Here is a 21,558-nt window from a genome sequence, read left to right as displayed (position 1 = left end):
GTTCGACTTTGGTGGCTTTTTTTGCTTTATATGACCGAAAACAAAGACACATTCTCACCAGTATAAAACACAACCAGGGAGAGAAAGAAAGTTTTATTTCTTTTTTTAATGAAGTCTTCCCAGAAGAGGCTGTTGTATCCACAACCCCAAAGTCCTGATTCCTATAAGTTTTTTTTTTTTTTTTTTTACATACAACTGTGATTCAAAAATGTCCTTTTTATGTGCTTTTTTTGTTAATACGGCCACACATGTTCTGTCTCATATGTGAGCAAAGAATCTGGTTGTGTCAGCAAAACATTTAGACAAGAGGCAGCATTCATTTAACAAAAACATGTTTGCATCTAAATTAAGTGACACATATTGCTTAACTGCCGGTTTAATTATGTTTTTTGTTTTTTGTACTGTACATGTGCCGTTTCAGAGCTTTCATCTGATACGTCACACTGGATGTTCCTTTCTTTTTATTAATAAATTGGTCCCTTAATTGAAACCTTTCTACTATAAATTTTAAACTGAGGATCAAAGTTCATTCTAGAAATTGAAAACAGCAGTTGAGAAAACCACAAGGCCCATTTAGCTGTTCGTGGGGCTTTCAATCATCACCTTGTGTTGAGATTGTTATCTCCATTTTCTTTTTTTAATCAAATTTTTGCTTTCTTTAAACTGTAGTGATCCTGATTATTTGAGAGAAAGCGCTGAGAGGAAGACAAGTCCTATTTATACAATGTAAGCGTGTTATTTAACAATTTGCAAGCATACAGCATATGACACAAAGAAGTCTTTTTCCAAACATTCTAAAAAATAGACATACAATACCTTCACAGTGTCATAGTAAGAAGATTTAATATTCGGAAACCCAAATATTTTTTGTGCATATTCGTGAAAGTCCTGGATTCCGTTCAGTTAAATATTTTACACGTGAATGTATTTCAAACCCATTCTGAAAATATAATGTTGAGTTTTGTTTATAAATACATGTTCTGAGCAAAACATCTGATTGTATCTTATCTGGTTGTATTATTGTAATTTCTTAATTGAGCATTAATCTTCTTCAAGTTGCATGAATGATCCATGGAAATGAGAAAAGTTGACACACTCCTCTAATTTTGTATTTGAATCATTACATTAGGTTATGTAATTGTTTTTAATTGGATCGTGACATTAATCATCATCCTCTCTTTTCTTTCTGACTGTGGTCTGACCAGAGAGGAACCCATCCTTATTCTATTAAATGCACCACAACATGTGGCAGCATGAGCCCACAAACATGAGCTCATGTCCCCTCAGGAGAACGAGAGATGGGGAGAAACAGAGAAATAAAGCAATAGTTCCAGAGTTCCCATCCACGTCCAGTTGTCATCGGACCACATTCTTGCTCCTCTTACTCATAATGAAATGGTTATCCCTCCATACAATGAGAGGACCGAGCTGGGAACATCTGCCGTATATGTGAAGGAGATGAAACAATAACGGGATCATGAGAGTCGAGGTCAGGGTCAACTTCATCGTCTGAGTGAGTGAAAGTCTTTCAGACAAGTCCCCGACATTAAAGAGAGAACAGACACATGCTGTGATGAAGATCAAACAAATAAAGTACTGTCATATAGTTCTCGAGAACTAGTAAATCCCTAAATACTGAATCCCAAAACGTACCTGGCATACTTAATTTTCATTAATAAAAGCAAAACATAAGGAAACAACATCCTCTAAGTTAGGGAACAATGTTGATATGTTGATTATTGAAATAGTGGATCGATCTATCTATCTATCTATCTATCTATCTATCTATCTATCCATCCATCCATCCATCGATGTATATCTATCTATCTATCTATCTATCTATCTATCTATCTATCTATCTATCCATCCATCCATCCATCGATGTATATCTATCTATCTATCTATCTATCTATCTATCTATCTATCTATCTATCTATCTATCCATCCATCCATCCATCGATGTATATCTATCTATCTATCTATCTATCCATCCATCGATGTATATCTATCTATCTATCTATCTATCTATCTATCTATCTATCTATCTATCTATCCATCCATCCATCCATCGATGTATATCTATCTATCTATCTATCTATCTATCCATCCATCGATGTATATCTATCTATCTATCTATCTATCTATCTATCTATCTATCTATCTATCTATCCATCCATCCATCCATCGATGTATATCTATCTATCTATCTATCTATCTATCCATCTATATAGGTGGTTCCACTTGCAAACCTACAGTATATGTTATAATATAAAGCCTATAAAATGTATCCATCTATTTTTTGCAGACTTGCAAACCAACTTGCAACCTCCCACCATAATATACCATCATTTTATAACGTCACTGACCTCAGCTGCTGAAATGCTGTATTACAACTGTAACTGATTAAAAATGATGTTCAAATATAATAAACACTATTTCCTGTTTATAATCACAGTAGAACATTTATACTCGGTATAGCCTTTCAAACAAATATAACAGATGTGCAGGTTTAGCAATCTGCTGTTTACCATTTCCAGCCGCAAACGACATTCGTTCAGTTTGTCCCTCTGCGGCCTCCACTCCGTACAGCCTGGTGAGACGGAAGTAACCTTTTGAACGGCGCGGTTTAATTTCAGAATCAGCAATTTGGAAGTGACAGTGAAAGAAAACGCAGGTAACGTCAGATTTATTGACTAAATTATTCAGTCATTTGACTCAAAACACCATGAAAACAACGTAAATCTGACTGTCGCCGTTATAGCATGTGTAACGTGTCATAATAATTAGCATTACGTTATTTGTTTTCTTAGACAGAATGGCCTCCTCTGGCACATTCATCGACGAGGGCGCATTCAAGACCCCTAAAAACGCCCGAGTGAAGAGCTGTGTAAGCAGCGGAGGAACCCCAGTCACCATCCCGGCCTCACCCTTCATGAAGAAGCTGGGCTGTGGGACCGGAGTCAACGTTTACCTCATGAACAGGTTTGAGGTTTTCTCCATTTACAAAAATAATAAATAAATGGTTTTACTCCTCACCTACCATATATCTCATTTATCCTCACCCTGCACTTGCCTGGATCAAATAATACAACAATAACGCTTTAGATATCTAAAACGGTGGGTTGCAGTTTTATCGTGTTGATGATTTACCTTAAATGATTCACGTTCAGATGCATCTTCAGTATAAATTGAGGATAACATTGTTTAATTATGCTGTTTCCCAAGCCTACAACATTGGGTCATGTTCACGTCTGTATATAAATAATATGTATTGTTGATCAAATGAATCCTAGAATGGGAAAGTTGAATGGGTCTCCCTGGGCTGTCAAGAAGATCAACACCAAGTGTGCCACCAAACAGCTGGCGGTTTACCAGAAGCGCCTGAACGAGGAGGCGGAGGTCCTGAAGGGAATCGATCATCCAAACATTGTTGGTAAGACATGGCAGCGGTACGGTACACTCACTGTGTTACAAGTGGACACATTCCTATACCCCATAAGCTTTTTCATGGCTTGTTAGCTTAGTTTACATCTTTTATTTTGTGTTAGTTTCTGCTTTGTTCATTTCGTTTCCTTATCCCGACATCGAAGGGTTTCGTGCCTTCACCACGGCCAAAGATGGATCAAAGTGTCTGGCGATGGAGTACGGAGGAGAGCAGTCCCTCAATGACCTGATCGAGAAGAGGAAGGAGGACGGCCTGAAAGCTTTCCCGGCTGCCAACATAGAAAAAGTAGCGCTGCATGTTGCTCGTGGCCTTCAGGTAAATCACACATTTTCTTCTACCTGGTGTTACTTAACATGAATCATCTCTGGGTTCACTTCACACCTGTTTCCCTGTATACGTGTGACATTTGACTCTACATGATAGTATACTACAGCTACTACTGTAGCTGATACCTCCTCCTGCTTGTTCATATTCCTCCAGTATCCTTCTCCGGTTTCTTTGACAAATAAAAGACTAAAAGGCGGATGCTATATGTAGAATATTTCACCACTTTACCGTGCCATCAGACAGCAGGGAACTGAAGCCGTTATCTATGCTCTCTTCAGAGCCACAGATCACGGAGGTTGCTGGTCTACTGCTGCATCCATCGGTTAGTTTGTGTTATTGTGTGACGTTCAGATCCAAACTAACGTGCCGTCAACAGCAGTACATTGCTTATTAACTTCAGCAGGTACTCCCGTCTGCTTCTCCAAACTGGGAGTTCCTCTGTGTAATATACTGACTGTAAGGATGTATATTTACTGTGTATGTAGCATCATCGACATGCAGAAATCTACATCAGGCCACGTGGGTAAAACTTTCTAGCGAGGCTTTGGAAAATAACATTTTGACACAAAACATACACCAAAAAGTGAATGTTAATATTAATTATTGATGCTTTAAAGCTTATTTTTTGCCATGTACTGCTGGATGGCTTGTGAATTTAACCATGGGACCAATAAAATCTTAACCAATGATATTGCATCATAATGTATTTGTTGATTGTATTTTAAATTAGTTTCAATTAATTCATTCTTACCCAAATCATATTTGTCTCGTCTAAACATCGGCCGTCTTTAACATTTCATTTCAGAAGCGAGCATTGTTTAACAAAACTAAACGCGGGAGTGTGTTTCTCCCCACAGTATCTCCACAGCGAGAAGAAGCTGCTGCACGGCGACATGAAGTCTTGTAACGTCGTCATCATGGGCGACTTTGAGACCGTCAAGATCTGCGATGTCGGTGTGTCTCTGCAGCTGGACGAGAACATGAGAGGTAATGACGTCATTCTAAATAACAATCAGCCGAGTAGCTTTGATGTGAAGATCTAGCTCTGTACTCTCTGCGGGATGGGCGGGGAGGAGGAGGAGGAGGAGGAGGAGGAGGCAGCAGCGAATCACATACTATAAAGAGATAAAACTGAGGTTGAGTACAAAATACAATATTACCCTAAAAAAATGTAGTGGAGTCAAAGTATAAAGTAGCTTAAAAAGGAATTGCTCAAGTAAAATTGTTATTTACTTACACTTTAATGTATTCTACTATAATTTCATCATCATACAAGCAGCATCATATCCATTTCATCACAGTAAATGTAATATATCATAGTACTGATACATACGTGTGTGTGCGTGTTACAAGTGGGATTAATCATGGATAAAAGCACAGAATTGGCAGAAACCATTCGGACGGAACTGGAACTGTTCATAGCAGCTGATTCTGTAATCTCTTGTGCAGATTGTGAAGCCCTCTGAGGCTAATTTTTGAGTTGTGAAATTGGGCTATCCAAATAAAATGTAATTGAATCAAATCAACTTTGTTTTTGTGAAACTAATTGCAAACTTCTGGATCTTTGCTTTGTTGTTGCAATTGTAAAGAAAACCCTGAAAAACACGAACTCTTTGTTTTTAAAAAAACAAGGTAATATTGGCCATTTTAGAAACAGAGAAATTGAATGAATGTATTGTGTTTTAATTGGATTGTTGTCCAATTTGGGTTTCATTAGTTCCACCAAGGGGGTTCTGTTTGTTTGTTCGTCAGCAGAATTCTGGACACACTGATGGTCACATTTTGATGAAGCTCAGTGACAGGATGTAGCATGAGCAAGGAAGAAGCCGTTACATTTAGGAGTGGCTCCAGATCCCGGGGCGTGATGATATTTCACTTGCAGAACGGTGTGCGCTCTCCGAGTGCTCATCTAGTTCTTTGTTTCTCCTTTGTGCCCTCAGTGTCGGACCCAAAGGCGGAGTACATCGGCACAGAGCCGTGGAAGCCCAAGGAAGCGCTGGAGGAGGAAGGACAAATCACTGACAAGGCGGACATCTTTGCCTACGGTCTGACTCTGTGGGAGATGATGACCCTGGCCATGCCTCATCTGGAGATGTTGGATGATGATGATGATGACGATGACGATGAAGAGGAGGTTGAAGGTGAGATGCTCTGTGGATACAAGAAGCCCTGAAGTTTGCACTCTTGGGTTTTTGATGACATTCATATGACAAACACTTTTTATGACATTTAAATGTCATACTATGACTTTTTAAATACAGTACTATGACTCTTTTTATGACAAAATATACCATGACCTTTTTTAATAAATATTTTACCATGACGTTTCATGCCAAAACAATTTCATAAAAGGTCCTATTCTTTTATCAAATAGTCTGATAGTCACTATAGTGTGAAATTACATTTTAAAAAGTCACAGTAGTAGTATTGAAGGACAATTTATTGTCATTATGCAAATCAGGGTTGCACAACGAATAGCAGTTGTAGTCCGTTTGCTATTCTTGTAGTGAATCTTTTTAATTTACAGCAGCAACCAAACATTTCAGTTTGCAGATAATATGACCAGCGTCTTTACATCAAGAAATCAACATTAGTGAAACATTGTCCATGAACTTTTATTATGTTTGAGTACCAAGCATCATGACGCAAACAAAGAGTCCTCTTCATGTCCCACCCGAGTCCTGCGCTCTGTCCTTTTTCACCCAAGTGTTGCTCGATGCCACGATGAAGCCACGTCTCTGATGTGGGAGCAACAGTCAACGAAATAAGTTTGCTTGTTTAGCCTGAAGTCCTATTTCATCCATTTCATCTTCTTTTGACTGAACATCAGCCGGAAGCAGAAAGCCTAACTAGGCCGAGCTATGGTAGCTTTATGAGGAAGTCATCGTTAAAATAGAAAGTCATAGAATAGCGTGTCGAACGTCATAAAAATAAGTTATAGTACAGCATGACGAAGAACAGAATATAAAAGTAATGATATAGCATGTTGAAAAAGGTCAGTAAAAAAACATTATAGCATGGCGAAAGATGTAAGTAACTCGTAATATAGCATCTTAATTAAAAAAAGTTCAAATTGAAAGTCATAAACGTCATAGAATGGTATTGTAGAAAATGTATAATATGTGTCAAAATAAGTTAGTCAATATAAATAAAGGTTAATAAAAAGTCCTAATCATCAGGTTTGATTCGCTCAGGCAGCAGCTCATTAAAGTCTTGCTGCGCAGTCTTTAATTGGACTGGATGTAGCTCTATTAGCAGTTAGAGGATATATTTTATGATTCCTAACCTGGTGTCAGATTCCCCAAAATAATTAAAGGGACAAAGAAAAAAATTCTCCCAAATTCTACTTTTTTGTTTTTGTGTTAACTACGGAATACTTTCACCTCTTCCAATGAAACAATCTGAGAACGAATAATTACCTTTTTGGTTGAAGAATATCACAAATCCTGCTCGTGCTAATGTGTCGCATTGCAGTTGAAAAGTGAAGTGTGTTTAAAACGTTGAGTTTTACATTTCAGACGACTCGATGGAGGAGGGTTTCGACGAGGACGCCTACTACCAGAAGCTGGGAACGAGACCGGTGCTGGACTTCGAGGCTCTGGGCAGCTCGTACCAGAGGACGGTGGAGCTCTTCTATCTCTGCACCAATGAGGACCCCAAGATGAGACCCTCAGCCGCCCAGGTGGTCCAGGCTCTAGAGAGCAACGCCCTGCTGGATAAAACGTCCAGCGAGGTGATAGTCATCGACTGATTCCATCGTATAAGCACTAGTTTATTCGGGGAGGGTTGTATTCATTTAGAAGCTCAAGCAAATGCATTTGACGTGAAGCGCATGGTCATCTCTACTGTACATCTTTATGTTGACTCTCAATAGCACATTGTTTTATTTGTATGTCGTCTTTGCTATAAAGTTGTTTTCCCATGTACGTCAACTTTTATAGTCTGTAAATGTTTTTGCTTTCTCGTTTGTTTCTGTAAACTTTAATATTTCTTGATAAAACTTTTGAGCTCTGTTTCTATTTTCTATCCTGCTAACGTATCAGTGAGTGTGTGTGTGTAGTGATAGACTGTGCTGCAGCTCTGGTTAACAGGAAGGTCTTTTATGCACACCAATTGATTTTAAATATTAAAAACTTGTGGGTATTATTTGTTGCCGCGTTAGATGAGAAGATTGATACCATGTTTTTAAATATGAAGTTCTTTGCTTTGGAAAATGACTCGAAATGGAAAGCAGCTCTGTTTCCAGTGTTCATGCCAAACCATCTGGCTGCTGACCCGACTGCCACACCGTACGTATCAATCTACTCATACAACTCCTGGCAACAAGCAGAGCTACAAAAATGTTGAGCTACTTTGATCTCCATTCGCAAATACACATGATAGTCCCCCCTTAAATTAACTGTTCGGGTACAATCTGAAACATTTTCAAGAAACATGTTTATTATCATAAAACAAAAGTCGATGTTTATTAAAGTGTATTTACAAAGTAGACTGCCCCTAAACAATGAAGGCTTCAGTCTTTCATAAACATTTTCTTGTCTAGAAAAAAAAAAAAAGAACAATGAACCTCTGAATATTCTATCAAAAAAAACTTTTGGTATCTTTGCAAAAATGGGACATTTTCAGTCGCTGCAGTTCCAAGCTCCTCATTAGGCAGAATATAAACATCTGAATAGAAAGCTGCCAATAAAAAACATTCAACAGTAAATTAGAGCATAAATACTGAGTGGAAACAGGTGCATCATGAACCTTTAAAACTCAACTTAATCCTGAACACGGGATGTATTACAGCTATACAGCTGGAGCTTAAACAACTAAAGCCTAATCAACATAAATCTGAACAGTTATTGCTTTGCATATGAAAAACAGTTTAACAATTGCCAGAAGATCTGTTAATATGCAGTACCTCTAATTCAACGAGTCGGTTAAACAGTAATACACCTTTAATCCATGAATCTACTTCATGCAACGAAGTTGTAAACCATGAAGGTCGGTGTGTTGGAGTACTTGGTTGCAAACAGTTTGCCGTCGGGCGTAGGGTCAGAGAAGGCGATCTCTTCCTTGGTTAGATGGCTGCCGTACATGAAGGTGCTCCTAAAACAAGGAAGAAGGGATTATTGTGAAGAAAGGGGAACCTTACAGTGTTTCAAGTCTGTTTTAAATCTGTAAATTTAGATAAAGGTCAGCAACCCCATCATCAAATGTTTTCAACAAGAGTGAGATGTGTGTTGTACCGGACGGTGTCCAGCATGCGCGTCGCGATGCCCTGTCGTCTGGCCAGACTGAAGACCCAGATGCGACTGATCCCACACAGAGCTTGTTCTGGGACGGTGGAGCAGCACCAGGTCCGGTGTCGCTCCATGAAGTCGTCCCTCGTCATGTCTTTTTGTTGGTCCGGCTGCTCGAGGACTCGGTAAGCCTGCGGGACAAATCAACATCAATAAGGCACCGAACGAGCACAATTTACTGTCCGGTGTTTACGTACTAAAGTCACAACAGCACAATGACATAAACTGACAATTCATGGAGGGAAAATGGGTTTGTTTTAGTTCAAAGTATAAATAGGATACAAAAGGACACAAAAACAAAGTAGTCCAGGTTGAAATGTGTCAAGTAAAACTCACCACATTTCAGTAACATTAGACTATTCACATTCATTTATAAGCTGTTCCGAATTATTTAACTCAACCCTGCTATTTATGTGCAACAGTTATGCAGGAAACGGCAAATAAACTGCGATTTGTGTTCGGCTTTTTTGGCTTCTTCACCCAAAAAAACTAATAAGTGCTGTCACCATGCAGACTCCAATATATTATTACCTAAATGGTTTTCTGGTCTAAATCAGACCATAAAGGCAGCGATTCCTAACCAGGGAGTCTCTGAGACAGCAAACCAAAAGACATTTTTGGTAACAAACTAATAATCATGTTTTTACTCCATGTCAACACCTGGAGAACTTTTTGGTTGTAACAACCTGGTGGACTTGTGACAAAAAATGTTGGGAGCCGCTGTACGAAGGTCTTCAAGGACAAATAACTAAAAAGATGGAACAAACACACTTCTCCAGCCATACCTGACGTATGAATTCAGCGACGAGGCAGCCCACCACCATGCGCTCGGTGTTGATGAAGAGGTAGGTTTTGGCCTTTGTGGGTCTGCTCAGGGTCACCTGCTGGAAACCCAGCTCGCTGTCCGCTACACAGCGCACTTCCTCAGCCTGAAAACAAACACACGTTGTGAGGAAGAAGGTGTGAAAAAGCAAAAAGACATTCCCGCCACCTAAACAGTGTGTCGCGTCTCTCAAACCACAGATACAGTACGACAAATCTGTGAACAGCGATGTGTTTGACTTCAAATTTCCAGCGAGCTGAACTGTGAGTTTTACAGACTGAAGTGGAGACATACTTAGTATACGCGCTGTGAGAAACCAGCTAAAAGTGCAAACCTGCACCTTTTTAATGGCGTATTTGGGATCATCTGGCATGACCAGGAGGATTTTTCCATCCCAGAACTCGGCCACCACTCGCTCCTTCTTCCAGCCCTGGAAACACAACAGAGAGACGGAGCTGCAGTTACAAGCAAACAACTCCGAACAAACCCACCTCCCCATGACACAAACTCATGCCAGCAGCCTTGGCAGAAGATCGCTGAATAAATACTAAACTATGAATAAAAACAAGTCACTTTACCGCTGAGGTTGCAAAAAAAGGAAAGAAGAAAGGGACTGTCAATAGTACATGCTAGATAAGGAAGTAGCACAACTAACAAAATACATTATAGCGCTGTTTAATTAGGATTAGTGTACAAGTGTATAGGAATGTAAAGAATTACTCGCACTTCATGTGGTTTCAAACATGCAACAGTTCTACTTTTTCAGTCCCAATAATCGATCCCAGTGTTTAGTCAAAAGCCGTATGCCTCACTGTGGAACTGAATGGGATTCGTTTATGTGTAACATCAGGCTTGACTACATTGCTTTCCTGACAAAATACAACAAATAAATACAAATGTACTTAATTGTTATTTACAAAAAAAAGAGGTGTCTGATACCCGATATCAGCATCGTCTCACTGCTACAGTGTTCAGTTCAGAGAAGTTGAAGGAAATAAGTTTTACCACAAACTTGATGGAGTCGAGGAAGCGCTGGTGGAACTGGGTGTGTTGGAAATGGTCCTCTGGGTTGTCTGCGCTGTAAACCATTCCACATGAGCTGCAGGTCGTCGCTCCAAACTGCTTCTGACCCGCGTCCTGATCGGGAAAATACAGAGAAAGATGCGCAGAGGGAGTGCAGTTAGAGACAGTGTGGGCTTCGTGGTAGCTCTGACAGCCTTCAAATATGTACCAACATCTAGTGATCCGCCTGGCACAGCTGAGAAAATAAATATCAACGAACGATAATAAGCTGGTCGTCATCCTGTTTCTCTTTCCTCCTGCGAACGGGCCGCTCTTTGAGTGAAGACGTAGTGTGTAGGGGCGTTATCGGGACAGAGGGGGCGCTGCAAGACACCACGGCATTCTTTAACCTACAAGACAGCAGAACAGAGAGCACACTGGAGTGTTAGTGGGTGCAAAATACATTAAAGGACTTTGAAGAACTGCAGTTAGATACTAAAGCTGACACCAGCAGCTATTTATCATCCATATATATTTACTCATTAGGGACTCCTTAACTTGTGCACAAGTCCATGAAAAAGTAGACCGGTCACTTCTTCTTCTGTTTCTAACATTTCATTGCTCTTGCTTTCCATCTCCCTGTTTATGTCTTTACTGAAGAGAGTAAACATGTCGGAACAATTGTTTCCATCTTCCTTTGCCAGAACCGCAAAGCTTTACCCGGTTATAAGCTGGAAGTACAGCGCCACACTTCCTGTTTCGTTTCATACACGAAACCTCTCATTGTGCCGCGTTAACGGTCGATGACTAAACAGACCATCTCACCTCTTGGAGGCGGAGCCAAATATGGGATACATCGCTGCAGATTCTGTGGAGAAAAAAAAAAAAAAAAAAAAATGCATATTTAAAATAAAGCTTTCATGGAACAAGAGCGATATTTGAAACTGAAAAGCTCATCTGAAACATGACAACAAAGTGAGTGGACTGGCTAAAGCTACGGAAGTCTCTGTGATTCTATGTGAGCTAGTCAGTGTTTCAGTGGAGTGAAATCAGCTTCAGATGTAGAACTGAGGTAATGGAAGTGTGGAGCACAACAGTGTATGTTTGTGCACCTCTGGGTGTGCTGGCGGCAGCACTGGTGGGACTGCTCTCACTCAGGTCACACACGAGTTCAAAGACACCATCCTGGAAGAAGTAGAGAGAACATGAAGGTTTAACAGAGAGCTCAACATGCTCGGGGTATCGTTTTGTGATCTGGCTTCACTTAACAAAGCCTGGTTTGTTTGTTGGCGGATCTCAAATGGGAGAAGAACGCTAGATGCAAACACTGTGCAAAAGTGTGAGACATCCTCATAAAAGGGGGAGGCGGCAATTGTAAGCCATCCGCAAGGCCAAGAGCACTGTAGTGTTGTCACAGCATCCTCCGTACACAGTCACATATGCTGTGCGTTCAATTACCAATACTACCATACTATTTATTATGACAGAAGATTTAGTAGTATTTCAAATGCAGTATGCCAAAAATACCAGGATGTACTACTGCATCTGGCCTTTTTTTGCAGTATACAAACCAGCATGCTTTTCTCGCTATTCTGACCCACAATCCTCTGTGCAGCGGATATATAAGAGAAGAGGGTCAACGTTAAAGGTGCAATGTTCAGATGAAGTAGTATGTCCTAGTTGAATACATGCTACATGCAACAGTACATACTTTGAAAGTGATTAGCATGGTTGGTTCAGTTGCTACGGTTGACGTGCCCGATGGCTTGTTTTGCCTGAAACGTTTTTAGATTTGCGATGGTTTTAAATGTGTGTTGGGCATCGCTGAGAGTTGGATAATAATGAATATGAAGCCGGGGTCAAAACAATCATTGAGCTAGCATCGTCTCTTCCATTGCAATGTTTCATTGTTACGGTTAAATGGGCCATAAAATGCCGTGAAATGTTTAACTTTTGTAGCGGTAGCTACCAGCACAGTCGTATCCATGAACATGGTGTGTATACTTGTGCTGTACCTGAGGACTGAGAGATGCGGCCGTGGATGCAGGACTTGCTGTTGGGGTCCTTGTCAACACAATCGTCAGCTCCTTGGTAATCCCGTATTTCAACATTTTAGGAGACCTGCAGGAGGAAGATGAAGGTTATTGGTGATCTGAAACAATGCGTTTCCCTGTATAGTAGCAAAAAACCTTCACAACATTCAGAGTGTTCTGTCCATTTGCACGATTTCTTTTCAATTTGGGAAGAAATTTAAATTTTGGGGGCAGCCAAGATAATATACAATAAAGCACCTGAATGTCTGCGGAGTTTCGGGCTGTTCGTGAACTGGTTCTATCCAGTCTGACGGATCAAACTTTGTTCTCTGCTTGGTGCTCGGCTGGTTCTCCTCCGTCTCCACCGGCTGGACATCGGCCTGTAGGCGACAACCAGGACAACTTAACATCAACGTGACAAAGAATCTGAAGAACAACCACTGCAAGAGCTGTGGTCTGATCACTGTCTGATTGCAATTTGCATCCTAACTTGTACATGCTTCAGATCAAGCATTAATGTTACTCATTGTGGCATGACAGACCTGGCCTGCAGATTACAAACACACATAACGGCTTCCCTCACCTCTTTTGGGTGTTTCCGTTGTTGGGTCGTCAACGGAGCAGTTGGCTTTGATTTCTCACTTTTTGTCTGCAGCTGGACCGTTTTGCTTTTTGGGACTGAAGCTGGACTGGTTGCAGATTTTTGTGCAGATTTCTTGTACATAGATGCTGCTTTCTTCCCGGTGCCGAAGAAAGCAGCTCCCACAAAGATCTTCGGTTTGGGCTTCAGGCTGCTGAAAGCGATGGTGATCGCTTTCCTGGACTCGGCCGGTTTATTGCTGCTTGCGGAAGCAGCGGTTGAATTGGACGCTGGTTTAGCAGCGACACTGTTGAAATAAACAATGCAATGATTACTATGCTTATGTTGGAAAATAGAGACACCTATGATGTCCAAGAAACTACAAAATGGTGTCAAAAGGCTGCAGGAGCACCAAAACAAAGCAGCCACGGCTGTGACTTATATGGGAACAAACCTGATGTTACGTTTGGGCAGTTTGATCGTCTTTGAAGAGGTTGCCTTGCCTCTGGTACCCGTCTTCCCCACATTACTGGAGGCTGCAGCCACCTTTTTCTGCTTGCTGCCTCCTTTAACATTCCTCTTGTTCTTCTTTTTCTCCTGGGAAGGAGGGGAAGGAAGGAGACGAGGAGGAGGAGAAGATGGCAGAGAGTCCTTCAGTGCCTTCCTCTCTAGTGGAGTGAGATAGACGGCTTTCCTCTGGCCATAGAAGGAACTTGTAACCATGGACGGTTTGAATGGAGATTTACGAGGAGATTTGGCTGGAGAGCCTGGTAAACATGGTGGACAAACAGAAAAAGATTAGATGTGTTTGAGAGAACGTGTGTGGAAAAGGTGAAGAAGAAGAGTAATTTTGTTACATGTCTTAACTCTGCTATTTGAATGCATTACTTTGGACAGCTGACCCAAAATGACTACCTCATTCCTTTCACTAGTCCACCCTACCTGCTGCTCTACGTGGGGATTTCTGAGGCGAGGTACAGTTATCCTTATTCGGGCGCCCAACTGGCTTCTCCCTGGTGGGAGACTGTGGGGGCTTCCTGGGGGAGCTCCTCTTCACGGGGGACGACTCCTCCCTCACCCTGTTCTTGGCCGGGTGGCTGGAGTTAAAGTAACAACAGATCGGTCACAGTGAGAGATGAGAAACAGCAAATGACACAGATCCAAAACAGCTCTCACTCGGTTTCCCCGAATTAAAATATCTCTCTCAAAAAGATTTGAACAAATTCCCATGTAGTATATAATACAATTGTAAAAAAACAACAGAAATACAGCAAAGACCTATAGATGGTGACACAAATATCTCAACAGACATCAAAAAAATACTTTAAATGAAAATATAAATCTAGAAACATGATAGAATTCCACGTGGGAATACACAGAACATCATATACAGTATAATTACAACCCGTTTACTGTTACTGGGGTTGAGAATTGTTAGTAGTAGTGTCGATATGACATCAGAGTTTGGGTCCCAATACCAAAGTGATGTTTCATTTAATAAAAGAAGCCGCACACAAGGACAGGCAGCTGTATGAACGTTTACCTAGAGTTGGATAAGAGTATAAATCTGCTAAACTTTTGACTTAATTCAGGAACTTTCTGATCAAAGTAAACTAATTATTGACAGTATTGTAGTCAGTCAACCCCTCTACAAAAGCCTAAACCCAGTGTGTTCACTACTCACGTGTCAGAGTCCAGCGAGGAGAGCTTCCTCTTCCTGGTAGCAGTGGGAATCATGTTCCACCTGCATGCACGCACGCACGCACGCACGCACACACGCACACACACACACACACACACACAGTAACATTAGCAGGTCTACTTGAACTTATGATCAAAACCAATCAGCCTGTTACCAAGTGTAAATAAACAAAAAGGTAGAGACAAGCTTTGTTCAAGTAACATTAACTTACTTTTTGAAAAAGAAAAACAATAACAGGGCAACAAAGCTTCCTATTGGTAGGAGGATAATGTCACAGACTGCAATGCATCTTTAGGTAATTGTTTGTGTTTGACCTTAAAGTGACATTCTCAACATAAGCTAAAGGTACATGGACCTATGGAGGCCACACCGGTTATTGGGTTACTAACGTTACTGGCTAGATTTGGATATTGATCTGTGTTCTCAGCTCAACGTTACACCAAAAGCGACACCATTTTTCATCACGTTTGTGCACACATGTGAGCTTCTCTCCACATGAAAGTCAGTGTTACATGTTACGTCTGCTAATAAAGCGCTTATTTAACAGCTAAAGGGGAGATGAGTGGATAATTGGCGGGATGATTAACATATACAAAAGATACTAACCAACTAATTAACTAACCAACTATCGATATTGATTACATTTCACCTGTTTGTTTCCACGTTTGTTTTAAACCAATATATTAAGTTACATCGAAACATCATACATTTGTTTGATGGGTAACGTTAGCTAGCTTAAACGCTTGTTAAAGGTTCGCTTCCTTGTAACGATAGTTAACGTTAGCTACGTAAATACACAATTTATGAGAGAAGCAAAGAACGCATCAAGCACTTCAAACATATCAATACAACACGTATAATATCTCTTACCTAACACGTTTCTGTCGTGCTGTAAAAACAATAAATGTCGCTATAAAGTTTGAGTCGCTGCTTTTCTACCCGCGTTTCTTCACACTGTTTTGAATGCGTTCGAACAGCGCGCGCCAGTCTCTAAAAAAAAAAAGTACCGGAAACGGAAACACGGAGAATCTATTCGTATTCGAGTTACAACAGTAAAAGCGCGAATGGACTTCTGGTCCTTGACTTCAAAATAAAAGGTAGTCGTTTACTAAATGACAATTACGCATGTAATATAACGTGTGTGCCGTTATTGCTTATTTCATTCAAATATATGGTAAATATTAAATTAACTGTACTTGTATAGCGCTTTTCTAGTCTTTCCGACCACTCAAAGCGCTTTCACACGACTTGTCATCATTCACCCATTCACACACTGATGGCAGGGCTATTGATTGAAAGACAACCCCACTCTCCACTTAGTCACATATAGTTATGTATGTTGGTGTAGTTATGCAAAACTTTTCGCTAAAACATTTATTTTGTGAAAATATTGTTTCTTGTTAACTTGTGGTGAATTGTTGGAATGTCAAGCTTTTATTTTGTAGATATAATTGTGGGTACATCCGGACCGGTAGCTGCTAACTCTCGGTAGCTTAGCGCAGCTAGCTAACAACTTCCCAGGTCATCTTGCACACGCGAAAAGTGACAACAGCAACGATCAGGCGCAACTGATTATATTTATTTGTGTTGATAATTAGCTGCATTAGCTTTACAACTGTATAAACTAAATGTTTATATTTTAGTGGCGAGTTAAATTCACGTAAAATGGTGTTATACTTCACAAGTGCCGGTGAGTAACGTTAACGATACAGCATAGTTAGCATTAGCTAGTAGCCTGGTTAGCCAATACTTTTTTCATTTCTCATTTAATGTGACTGTGTTTGTTGTGTTTCGTGCCAGCTTATATTGCTGCTTCATCCAGTAAGTAACGATGTTTTGTTTCCCTCTCAGTGGTGAACCCTCACTACACAATCTACATGGGAAAAGACAAATATGAAAGTAAGTTCGTTATTACATCGCAGATACACGCACACACACTTGATGCTATGTATTTGACTTGTGTCTGGTGCTGTCACTCTGATTATGGATTGTTGAACATCTATATGTAATGTGCCACATCACCTCTAACTGTTTTTGCAGATGAGGATCTGATAAAGTACGGATGGCCTGAAGACATCTGGTGAGACTCAAGTGTCAACACTAACATTGCTTAACAGATGTCACTTAATATCTTGTAATGAATAGCTTGTAAGCACAATTAAGAGGAACATCAATATGAATAACTCAAGTTTAACTCTCTTTTTTCCACGTCCAGGTTCCATGTGGACAAACTGTCCTCGGCTCACGTTTATCTGAGACTGCCAAAGGTAAAGACTCAACACGATGAACCTGAAATCCTGAATGTTAAGTACCGACTCCTGAGTCCTGATGATACAGTATTACGTTCAGGGTTTGAAATAAGCAGCAGCTAAAATGCTGGTCAAATATGCACGTGGCTGCTAGATTTGCTTCACTCACTAGCCAACAAAACAATAGTTATCTGTTGAGTGGCAGGTAGACAAAAAATATTAATTCCCAACACTAATTAGGATTGGCTATTGGACAAACTTATGTTATCTATCTTTATCTTTGGTCAATTTACATGAAGCCTTGTGCAAAACGGCACAAATGAGACAACAATGATGCTCAGGTTAAAGTGTATTTCAGCCCTTAAATACAGCAGACATTCAGGGTTTTTAGGGTGCAAGATCTTGTTGATTAAAATACTTTTTTAACTTGACTCTGAGGGGCAGAGAGTGGTGAGATACAATGAATCCTACAAATGGGGATAATGTCGGGGTTGTCAGATTGAAGTTTAAATAACATTGTCGGGTGGGTCCGGGGGTTTCAGACACTGATCAAACATAGTTTGAAGGACGCTCAAAGGCACTGCTGATGGCTCTGTGTGTTTTCTAGGGTCAGACCATAGACGACATTCCCCTTGAGGTGCTGATAGACTGTGCACAGCTGGTGAAAAACAACAGCATCCAAGGTAAAGATCTGCTTCCTGATAACGTCATGTCTTTGGATGATCGGCATCAGGTATCAGCCACCACCAATGGGTTTCAGAATAAGAGCCTTGACTTATCACAGCTGATCAGATGGCATGACTCATGATAAACAAAACAGTTCTTCCTTAAAGCTGCGTGTTGACAACTACCCTGAAAAATCATCCTGTCAAAGCCTCCTTCTGCTGTTTTGTGACACATGTACATTTCTACGTATGTTAAATGAAACTGTGTTGTATGCTGTCAGGCTGTAAGATGAACAACCTCAAAGTGGTTTACACACCTTGGGCCAACCTGAAGAAGACCGGAGACATGGACGTAGGACAGATCGGCTTCTTTCGACAGAAAGAGGTCAGTAGACCAACACTGAAATGAGAACACTCTGACTCTGGAAAAATGTGTCCAGAACAAAGATTCTGCACAGATTCATGTTCACGGTGATGGAATATGGTGATGATGTTGCATGCCACGTTGTTTTCTTCTTGTATTCTACATCATGCGTCTGTTATCGCCACAGACTTACCAGTTAACGGGTGTGTCATGCTCGCACTGTGTTTCCCAGGTGAAGATTGTGGCCGTGGACAAGAAGGTCAACGAGATCGTGAACCGCCTGGAGAAAACCAAAGATGAACGCTTCCCCGACCTGGCGGCAGAGAAAGAGTCGAGAGACCAAGAGGAGAGGAACGAGAAGAAAGCTCAGCTCCAAGACCTGAAGAAGCAAGAGAAGGAGGAACAGAAGAGGAAAAAGGAGATGGAGGAACTCAAGTAATTTATTTGTTGTTGTTTCTTATCCTGTGACATTGTTCTAGTAAGTAGTTCTAGTGTCAAATAGTTTACTAAAGCAACAGTTTAACACTGTTTTTATTAAATCCTCTGTACATGTATCAACGTCTTATGTTTGGGTTTCTCTCTCCAGGAACTACACTTCACTGATGAAGAGTGAAAATATGACGACCAATGAGGTGAGGACACATCTATGAATCTATGTTTTGTTTAGGAATAGACGGAAAGGAAAGCTCAGGGCTTCTGCAACATGTTTAGTAGAATTATTTTCAATATCGGGGATATTAACAGAAAAAGAGAAATATAACGTATCGGTGTCTAATGAAAAGAGGCACAAAGAACACTATTATTTAGATTCACAGAATGAAGCAGACAAGTAAACGATATGTTTATGTTATGGACGAGCTTTGATTTAAAGAGTTATGAGATTATACAGAGAAGTCACTCTACTTCATCAAGTAAAGGAAAAGTATCTGAGACCAGCTCTGGTTTTGTTCACCACATTAACTTTGAGCTTTGCTACCTTTCGTTGTGCAGGATGGTAACGATTCAGACGACTTCATGTGAGAGGTGAACTCCTGACATTAGGCAGACAGAAGCGCCTCCATCACTCAGACCTGCCGTCGGGATGCTCCTCTGCTGCTTTTGCTTGCTGTAACTCTGCACTGACGTCGAAAGAAAATCAAAGACGAACGGATACCTTTTTTTGCTTCTGGACACTCGGAGCAGAACCTGAGTCAACGAGGGACAGCGCCGGGGGGATTTACTCCACGTGCTGATTGGTTCAGACACTGCTTTAACTAAGCCGAACGGCCTCTTCATCACGGGATGGCACTGAAGAAGAAACGCAGGACAACAAGAATGCTGAGCATAAGTTTGGGGGGGAAAAACACTCAAAGAGCAGAACTGTGTTTTCACTGATGATGCGTTATGATAAAACTAGTGGATGGTTGTTCACTTTCTTTATGTGTTCCTTTCTCTGCATGTCAGATTTTATTCAATACAATGTATTAAACTAACAGTTATAGTTATTCATTGACATGATGTTCTTTTGAACAGCACCATAAACCAGTCGCAGCCTCTCTCATCCAGCTGCAGAACCATCATGTCCGGAGCCACTGACGTCCTGAAAGATTATAAATTTAGGGCTGCGTCTAAAATTGACTTTCAAACAACGCTCGTCTCAAGTCTCACGCTTACTCTGTCCAATTACCTGTTTAAACCCAAATAAATTACAGTAAGTTCACAATACAACCGTAAAGCAGAAATTCCAGAACCATCACGTGTTTTGCATTTTTGCTCGAACCAAAACTAAAGATTAATAGATGATAAAATAGTAAAATAAAATGTAATTTCCCAGACTTTAAGAGCCCTGTGAAAGTTCATTATTTTCCTTTAAAACAGTAGTTTTGCTAGATTTTCACAAAGCTTTTGAAAACTTCTCATGATCAAATAGAAGTTTAGTTAAAAGCAAGTAAGTGGACCTTGAGTAAATGTTATTTTTTTTGTCACATGTTCAACACTGGACCTGCAGTAGAAGTTCTACTTGCGTCACCAACAGATGAGAAATGTAACGGCAGCATCACTTTAGACCTGCAGATTAATTATGTGTGCTGTCTGCAGGCAGGGGAAGACACATGCTGCACTTTTGATGCTAACCTCCTCTTCCCAGTACCTTTCTTTGTCTTTTAAATCTATAAAAAAAAAACTGCAGTTTTCCTGCAGGTTTTGAAATTACAGCAGCATTTGTTCCCTCCTGTAGGTGGCAACATCAACACATCTACGCCACAGACTGAGAATGTGAAGGTCTGAAATGCTGATGTGGTTTCTCCCCGTTCTCTAAAGGCACAGGTGTGTTTGATAATGACGCAACAGTTCTCCTCGTGGAGGACCTGCTGTCTGCTAAATGAGGAGAGACTGTTGTAAGGTTACAAGCCAGTTTCATGTGGAGCAATGCATGTGCAGAAATGTAATAAAATGTTAAGTCGTCTTACTAACTTTTGAGTTAATTTTTGTAATTTAGTTTGTTTACTTCAATTGCCAAGATGTTGTGTTTCTGCCCTCCAATGTTTAAAATCTGAATTATAGCACCAAGTTGATTGTTTTATGACAATAAATCAATAATCCTGAAAAGGGTACCGGCAATGGTAACTGCTATATCTATATTAGTAAGCGTAGATGTTGTGAATCAGTGATTTATATTTTATTACAGATCTGAAAATTAGATAGTATGACTACATGTGCTGCTATTTGGAATTAAAAACTACAATTTCCCCTTTAATCTTGTCTACCTAAAACTCTCTCCTCCATTGAAATGGAATCTAATACATGTTTGGACACAGTAAGGTTTACACAGTATTAGCAATTTATTCAGATTCTACAACGAACACAATCTAAACAAAAACAAGTCACGCTAACTTAGACACGATGAATGAATAAATATATATATGTAGTACATACACATCCGTCATTATGTATAATAGTGTTAAAGAAGAAACAAGAATAAAAACTTGGAGGATGCGGGCATCGATCCCGCTACTTCTCGCATGCTAAGCGAGCGCTCTACCATCTGAGCTAATCCCCCACGATGTCCATAAGAGCGTCAAATGACATAAAGAATGATAGAG

At 40.3% G+C, this 21,558-nt stretch overlaps 3 protein-coding genes and 1 non-coding gene across 4 annotated transcripts; 2 read left to right on the top strand and 2 right to left on the bottom strand.

Moving 5' to 3' along the window:
• The first annotated feature begins 2,561 nt into the window (after positions 1-2,561).
• On the top strand, positions 2,562-7,785 carry pbk (PDZ binding kinase). Its single transcript, XM_076084612.1, has 7 exons — positions 2,562-2,674; positions 2,811-2,982; positions 3,294-3,433; positions 3,591-3,760; positions 4,630-4,759; positions 5,713-5,913; positions 7,291-7,785. The coding sequence occupies exons 2-7, from the start codon at positions 2,816-2,818 to the stop codon at positions 7,521-7,523; spliced, it is 1,041 nt and encodes a 346-aa protein (XP_075940727.1). The 5' UTR covers positions 2,562-2,674; positions 2,811-2,815; the 3' UTR covers positions 7,524-7,785.
• Positions 7,775-15,235, bottom strand: LOC142942338 (N-acetyltransferase ESCO2-like). Its single transcript, XM_076084613.1, has 14 exons — positions 15,183-15,235; positions 14,441-14,577; positions 13,953-14,265; positions 13,502-13,805; positions 13,177-13,298; positions 12,901-13,006; positions 11,998-12,070; positions 11,711-11,753; positions 11,166-11,295; positions 10,889-11,020; positions 10,224-10,313; positions 9,846-9,989; positions 9,007-9,191; positions 7,775-8,866 (listed from the first exon to the last, which is right to left on the bottom strand). The coding sequence occupies exons 1-14, from the start codon at positions 15,233-15,235 to the stop codon at positions 8,734-8,736; spliced, it is 1,965 nt and encodes a 654-aa protein (XP_075940728.1). The 3' UTR covers positions 7,775-8,733.
• Positions 15,236-16,700: 1,465 nt separating this feature from the next.
• On the top strand, positions 16,701-21,212 carry ccdc25 (coiled-coil domain containing 25). The gene is made up of 9 exons (XM_076084237.1): positions 16,701-16,890; positions 17,052-17,099; positions 17,241-17,280; positions 17,416-17,467; positions 18,057-18,132; positions 18,396-18,499; positions 18,711-18,913; positions 19,065-19,110; positions 19,469-21,212. The coding sequence occupies exons 1-9, from the start codon at positions 16,866-16,868 to the stop codon at positions 19,496-19,498; spliced, it is 624 nt and encodes a 207-aa protein (XP_075940352.1). The 5' UTR covers positions 16,701-16,865; the 3' UTR covers positions 19,499-21,212.
• Positions 21,213-21,442: 230 nt separating this feature from the next.
• On the bottom strand, positions 21,443-21,515 carry trnaa-agc (transfer RNA alanine (anticodon AGC)). Its single transcript has one exon. It is a non-coding gene; the product is annotated as a tRNA-Ala (tRNA).
• Positions 21,516-21,558: the final 43 nt, after the last annotated feature.

Source organism: Anarhichas minor, unplaced genomic scaffold (assembly GCF_050575085.1).
Source record: "Anarhichas minor isolate MPS153535 unplaced genomic scaffold, ASM5057508v1 ptg000136l, whole genome shotgun sequence".
NCBI lineage: Eukaryota > Metazoa > Chordata > Actinopteri > Perciformes > Anarhichadidae > Anarhichas > Anarhichas minor.
Note: the sequence above shows the minus strand (reverse complement) of the source record. Positions and strands in the feature narration are given on the sequence as shown.

Excerpts from the sequence above, each read along its gene's own strand:
- pbk (XM_076084612.1), top strand. The coding sequence starts at position 2,816 with ATGGCCTCCTCTGGCACATTCATCGACGAGGGCGCATTCAAGACCCCT. Across the intron at positions 2,983-3,293 it reads AACGTTTACCTCATGAACAG|AATGGGAAAGTTGAATGGGT; the intron begins GTTTGAGGTTTT and ends AATGAATCCTAG. Across the intron at positions 4,760-5,712 it reads GCTGGACGAGAACATGAGAG|TGTCGGACCCAAAGGCGGAG; the intron begins GTAATGACGTCA and ends TTGTGCCCTCAG.
- LOC142942338 (XM_076084613.1), bottom strand. The coding sequence starts at position 15,235 with ATGATTCCCACTGCTACCAGGAAGAGGAAGCTCTCCTCGCTGGACTCT. Across the intron at positions 12,071-12,900 it reads CCGCATCTCTCAGTCCTCAG|GATGGTGTCTTTGAACTCGT; the intron begins GTACAGCACAAG and ends TACTTCTTCCAG. Across the intron at positions 8,867-9,006 it reads CGCATGCTGGACACCGTCCG|GAGCACCTTCATGTACGGCA; the intron begins GTACAACACACA and ends TCCTTGTTTTAG.
- ccdc25 (XM_076084237.1), top strand. The coding sequence starts at position 16,866 with ATGGTGTTATACTTCACAAGTGCCG. Across the intron at positions 17,468-18,056 it reads TTTATCTGAGACTGCCAAAG|GGTCAGACCATAGACGACAT; the intron begins GTAAAGACTCAA and ends TGTGTTTTCTAG. Across the intron at positions 18,133-18,395 it reads GAAAAACAACAGCATCCAAG|GCTGTAAGATGAACAACCTC; the intron begins GTAAAGATCTGC and ends GTATGCTGTCAG.